At 30.7% G+C, this 6,455-nt stretch overlaps 1 protein-coding gene across 1 annotated transcript; it reads left to right on the top strand.

The window, feature by feature from the left end:
* The first annotated feature begins 728 nt into the window (after nucleotides 1-728).
* LOC129953395 (transcription factor SPT20 homolog) lies at nucleotides 729-6,084 on the top strand. Its single transcript, XM_056066561.1, has 2 exons — nucleotides 729-898; nucleotides 4,144-6,084. The coding sequence occupies exons 1-2, from the start codon at nucleotides 872-874 to the stop codon at nucleotides 6,004-6,006; spliced, it is 1,890 nt and encodes a 629-aa protein (XP_055922536.1). The 5' UTR covers nucleotides 729-871; the 3' UTR covers nucleotides 6,007-6,084.
* Nucleotides 6,085-6,455: the final 371 nt, after the last annotated feature.

The raw sequence follows: 6,455 nt of genomic DNA, 5'->3' as shown, positions 1-6,455 counted from the left end.
TATACAAGATTAATAATAGATAAGTTTAAATAATTAGCTTAGAATAATAAATTTTACAGTAATCTTAATAACTCTCTCTTTTAACCTATATTTATTAAAATCAATTAAACAAATTAAGTAAATGTTCCCTGAACTTTAACATTCTGTAGATACTTGATTAAGTAAAAGGATTCCATATAATAAAAAAAATATTCAATACAACACTGCATTTAATAATATTGAAATATAATCCATTTATAGTTTCAAACACTTAAATTTCAAAAGCTAAAGTTTAGCAATTAGTTTATCATTGTCCACTGGTGCTTAGTGATCACAAACCTGTCGATAAATAAATTATTTAAATGTTGATCATAAGTTACTCTCAAGTCAGAAAAGTTTGATTGGAAAAATGAGGCAAATTTATTACAAAAAAGCCTGCAATAGATAGATTCCCAGTCGATTTTCTATTAGTATTCAAAAATTACCCAAAATTTAGAATTGCTCTTAATTTTCTAATCCAGAGACCAAATATATTCCTTATGATCAAATCTTTTAGTGTAGTTATAGTTTCCTTGAAACTTTTTTTGATTCGTTTCGTGAATCAAAATATTTAAAAAAAAATATGAACTCAGGAACCCATTTCGTAGGCGGTGTCTGTGGGACACCCTGTACAATGTACAAGCATATGTTAGTTATTGTGATGGAATTTGGAAAGGAGTATAATGATAAAAAGCGATACATTTCGAGAATTTACCTCAAAAGTATACGAAAACTTGCACTAACAATATCATATTTATAGTTTTCGGTCATAAGCTTTAAATTTGTTTTCCTTGGTTCAGTCTTAAAATCTCAGGGGCTTTAAGAAAATAGTATTATTGTTTGCATATTATAGATGGATAATTTCGCCTTAAAAAGAAAGGTACATGCATATCTGATACTGTTTGTGTTAATTTAGTTTAACGGTTAGTGTTAAATGATATTTTATAATTAATAACTGCCTTCAATCTAAGAGCCTTACTTAATCAGGCTTACTATTATTTATCTGAAAGAAATTATAGTTTAATTGAAATTCTATCAATTGTTTTGTGAATACAAATATTTAATATAATTTCATATTTAAAAATTCCTGATATTCAAACGCGGATCAAAGTAAAAGAAAACAATTTTCCATTAATTAAAAATATTGATTTATGTCAGATGTATGCTGTTTAGTTTAATTTCTATTTTGATTTATAAAATAAAACAAAATAAAAAAACAAAATAAATTAAGTTGAATTCTGTGCAGTGAATCTTTCCCCAAAATTCTTTTGTGTGTCTGTATTGGTTTCTGGAAAAAGGAAGCGAATTATTTTCAAATTTAAAAAAAAATTTATAGATTGTTACGTGTGAGCAGATACGTTTTTTTTTTTTGATGTGATAAACTTTGGCTAAGAATATTTTTTGGCCGTTTTAATTTTTGACTTAAAGAAAAAGGATTAGTTCCCATATAATTCTATTGGGAAATCAAGCTGATAAAAGATAGAATTTGCTATTCAAAATTTGTTGTGGTTATAACTTCAAGGTTACCTATTTAGGCACTCTCCTATTAAAGTAAAGTAAAATTACATTTAATATTTCAATTTAGTTCCAGAAGTAGAGATTTACTCGAAAAAAAAAACGATTTAATTGCCTTAAGTCGGCAGAAAGATCATTTAAAAAAATAAGTAATAAAATGATATTCATATATATGTATATCCCCAAAATGTTTGTAAAAATTTTCGAGTAACTCATATGCTCATATTTTTTTCGGAAGACATTGTATATGACTTGTTAGACGTTGTTTTGCTGCCTCTGTCTGCAGTCTGCATTCTGCATATTTAACTATGTATGTGTCCTATTTTGTATTTAAATTGTGTGTCTGTAATCTTTTCAAAAACTCTTATCTTATTGTTTTCATACGTTACAAAATTATAAGACAAACAATTTAAAACAATTGTGAGAATACCGTATGATTTTTTCTCACGTTACTACACCGCATATATCATAGGATATGACAAAGACTTATGTAACATTTTCACTCTCAATTCAATTTGGTACCCATTTTTTAGCTTAAGAAACTAAGAGACGTGACATCATAATGACGGAAATATTGTACTACGAAAGAAGTATAATGATTATGTTACAGAGGTAGAAAAAAGAGATAGACTTTTAGAATTAAAATTAAACTTGATTGTTGATTTTGATTTCCATTGCTTTTTTATTGTTTTGTCTCAACATAAATAACCCTTTTAAATTAAAATAAGACTTAAATCTAGATAAAATTTAGTCTCATATACAAGTGATAATGTTTCTTCACGTGACCTAATGAATTTGTCATATGGTTATGAAATAGCTTAAACATTAATTATTCCAGCCCTATCAACTGCTTAAAATTTTAATTCTTCATTTATGTTTTAGTTAATTTTAAAAAAGCAGCAAAACCAAAATCAACCGATACCAACTTACTTCTTAAAAGCTTAAGTTCTGATTTGAACACATTGCGCATTAATTGTCCGTTTCAAAGATACTACACCAATTATAATGCAGTATTTTAAAACTTGTGTTGCATCGTTTGTGTAACACAGTAACATAAGTAATGATATTGTAGAATATCATTAATGTATTTTAAAAAAATGAACTACAAGTATTGGAGAAATATATGATTCTGTTTTACTTATGAAATTACATTCTTGTGGTACAACATACTATCAAAGTTTACTACATTATTACAAAATAGTCTTGAAATAAAATATAGGCAAGGCGAAATTAAAATGTTTTATTGTTTATAAGTATACGAAAAAATTTCAATAAATTCTGGACTGAAGAAATTTACTCTTTTCATAGAGCATACATTTCATACATTTGTTGAAAATTCATAATGATTTTTTAATTTATGTAACTTATATTGTTTGAATTTTTACCTTCCCATAGGAAATTATTGTAATCAGTCCGATTTGTATATTGCAAATTTTGACATCTTTTAATGTTTTAAGGTCCAGTTTTTTTAAAAATATTTTTTATATATACATTTTTTAATTTGAGTTTAAAAATGTTCTTGGTAAGAAGCATGTATATACATGTTTCACATTTTAATTAATTTTTGAGATATCGAATTTTCAAATAAAAAACTATAATTTTTCGAAATTGGTTATCTCTTAAATGGGTCATCATTTATTTAGGAAGCTAAAATATAATTGAGATAGTATATGAGCTCGTGCGGAGTAAAAATTATTGAAATAGGTTGATAAATTCTTGAGATCACTGAAACGCAGAATACCCGTTCTATTGAGGTTACCCTTTTGACGGCCGAATCCGACTTCTCTATCATTGTGATGTCATGTTTCATTAAAATTTTGAGTTCGAAATTTTTTGCGGATGCAAAACTTGGCATATAGTTCTTACATGTCGAAAGTAAAAATTGATTGATAGCAGTCGCATTGGTATTGTACATTTTCATATTTCGGGTAAGTTTTTCTAAGTCAATTGGAATAGATTTGAACGCTCCTCATCTCATACCATTAAGGCGTAAGGGATTAGCCAAAGGTCTGAGTTCAACCCCATATAGACTTAAATGTCCTCTCCATTTTGCGCTCTATATTAGTTCCCGAGTCAGTCAAGAGTGGTAAACTGAACTGATGTTAGAAACTATTAATTCATAACTATTTTATTTTAAGAGTTATTTATGATGTTTTCCTTTGGATTTGACGAAGAACTAACGAATAGATGAAAACTATTATTTTCAATAATAGGTACACAATCGCTTAACCGAATTGCAGTGGTGACAATTGACCAAAACACTAAACCTGAATACGCAAGGTTCAGTATATCACTTAAGTCATCATGTGACTCGATAAGATTTTAAGAAAACTATTTGTTTCAAGACCAATAAGGAACTATCGAACTATCCACTTTCAACAAGAAAGTTCGCTTCTGATTCTTTGAAAGCTCTACCATAAACCTGTATACTTTAAATTTTTAGTTTATAGATTTCTCTGAGAAAAGTCCTGGGAACTTCAAGTTATTTTAACATTGAAAAGTGATAGTGTATAGTACATTACAAAAAAAAATATTTTATTTTTGTATAAAAGTGAATAAAATGTAGATAAGCTTTCAATTCCAATAATTAATATTTGTCTTTAATTTCAGAGGTTAATATTTTGCGTGATCGTGCTAACAGCACTGGGAATCAATGGAACCAAACCTTTAAATGACAACTCAACACAACTTAAACAATTTATCGCGCCCAATAACAAAACTGGACTCAACGAAAATAACAACAATGATCATCAACTCCGAAATGATGACATTTCTGCTCAAGAAAGTGTAAAAATTGAAAATCGACAACTTTATGATACGGTTAAACATGCATCTGGTTATGATCCAGATGTCAACAATAACAACAACAATTCTCATAATACATCGAATAAGGAAATTTTAGAAAAACAAAACAATAATGTATCATATCCAACAACAACAATTCGGATTCACCCTCGAAAATCAGCCGTTATTCAAGCAATTCCAAGAAAGGTTCGTGGTCCAGGAGGGAATACAAATTCAGCGACAACATCTGACGGGTCTTATTTGAAATTGCCAACAAATTTGCCACCAACCATCAAAGACTATGGATCTGGAGAACCTACAACAACAATCGTTTATGCCACATCCATCCCAACTTCAATGCCACCATCAAGAACGTTTGTTAACATTCGACCGGTACCGCTCTTATCGAGCCAAAAATATCGATCGACAATAGTTGTTGAAAACGAAAGATCGAACCATAAGAATGTGGAAAATACAAAGCCAGTTTTGGAAAACCAACAATATTCTGATCAAGAAGAAGAAGAAGAACAACAACAACAAAATCAATTAAATGATGCTGGACGTCTTCAAGATCAGAAACTTCTGGTTCTTAGGAAAAGTACTAAAGATGATTTAAATTCAATGCAATCAACAACAACACCGAGAAACCAAGATGCAGCCGTGCCATATCAAACAGAGCAGCAAAAAAGAAATCCATATAAAAGCATTCTGTACTCCAGAATTGGTTCTAATAACGCTGAAATTAACGACGAACAATCCTACAATAATCGTCATTCATATTACTTGAACCATAAATGGTCAGATGATGACTATATGAGAGGATCACAGGCACCACCAGTACCACTTGCACCTGCATCGTCACATTTCGTTTACGAAAACCCGGATCCGCAGCGAAGTTTCAACCACCTTCCATTATCTCCTCAAACTCGACCTAATGCCTTTCTTGAACATCAAACTTCCACTCAAAATTTCATTCGTCCACGATATATGGGCTCAGAAGGTTATCAGAGGGACATGAATAGTGTAGTTTATGATCCAATGGCACAAGAGCCTACTATGCTTGGTCTTTTAACTCAACAAAATCTGCAGCGACAACAAAAGCAACAACACCAACAACAACAATACCAGCCGCTGACTGTACGTGACTTCGATCTCCTACTACAGCTTTTAGTTCTCAGGGAGCAACGTATGCATGACGATCCATTCTTATCGTCATCGTCTACATCGCCAATTGGTATTAATTGTCGAAACAATCAACAAGAAAATAGCTATTTTTATCCATTACCAAAGGGATCGACCCCGCATGTCCAAGAGTACCCCAGCAGTCATTTTAGAAACCACGAACCCACCAAAATTTTGGAAAACTCTTCGCTCCGCAATCAACAACAACAACCATTAACTAAGCTTCTGCCTTCCAATGTTCGAGAGGAACTTTTGTTTAGAATGTTATTACTCGCACTGCATCTTCAACTTCAACCTCAACCTCTAACTCATCCTCAACAAAGACCTCTATCAAAAATAACAAACATATTGCCAGAGCATCAACATCAGCGTAGCATGTACATTGGATCCCCTTCGATATCATCTGCATCCGACTTATCCCCATACCCAGAATTCCGACATTCATACCCCAGTGCAAGTCCCAAAAATGCTGTAAGAAGTGTTCAAGTTTTGGGAGAAATTGATTAATCATCATAATAATCAAAAATTTTGTATTGTTTGTTTTTGGTTATACCTTTAATAAATTAGTATTTTCAGATCGTATAATTTCAAACCTATTTAGTATAAAATATGAGAAAAGGTCCTGAAAAAAGATTTTATTATTCGTTTATTTCTGCTCCTGAGTTAAGCCATTGGATGATACTGAAACCAATAATAGAAAACGGACAACTTATTTACCTATGAGTAGAGGCGTATTTAAGGATCTGACACCCCGCCGCCGCCGGCCTGATAATATTGCCGTCCCTTAGAATTAAAATAAAGTTATACAAAATAAAATTAACAAAAACACAAAATGCAACTATTTGTCTGTGCGTATATTGATTACAAAATTTGTTAAAAATAGTTTCGTTATGTAAGTTTTATGTCAGTTCACCTCCTTAATTTTTAGGTGTTTTTGAATATTGTCAGACCTTAAA

The sequence above is a fragment of the Eupeodes corollae genome, chromosome X, assembly GCF_945859685.1.
Source record: "Eupeodes corollae chromosome X, idEupCoro1.1, whole genome shotgun sequence".
NCBI classification, from domain to species: Eukaryota; Metazoa; Arthropoda; class Insecta; order Diptera; family Syrphidae; genus Eupeodes; species Eupeodes corollae.
This window is presented reverse-complemented; position numbering and strand designations above follow the sequence as displayed.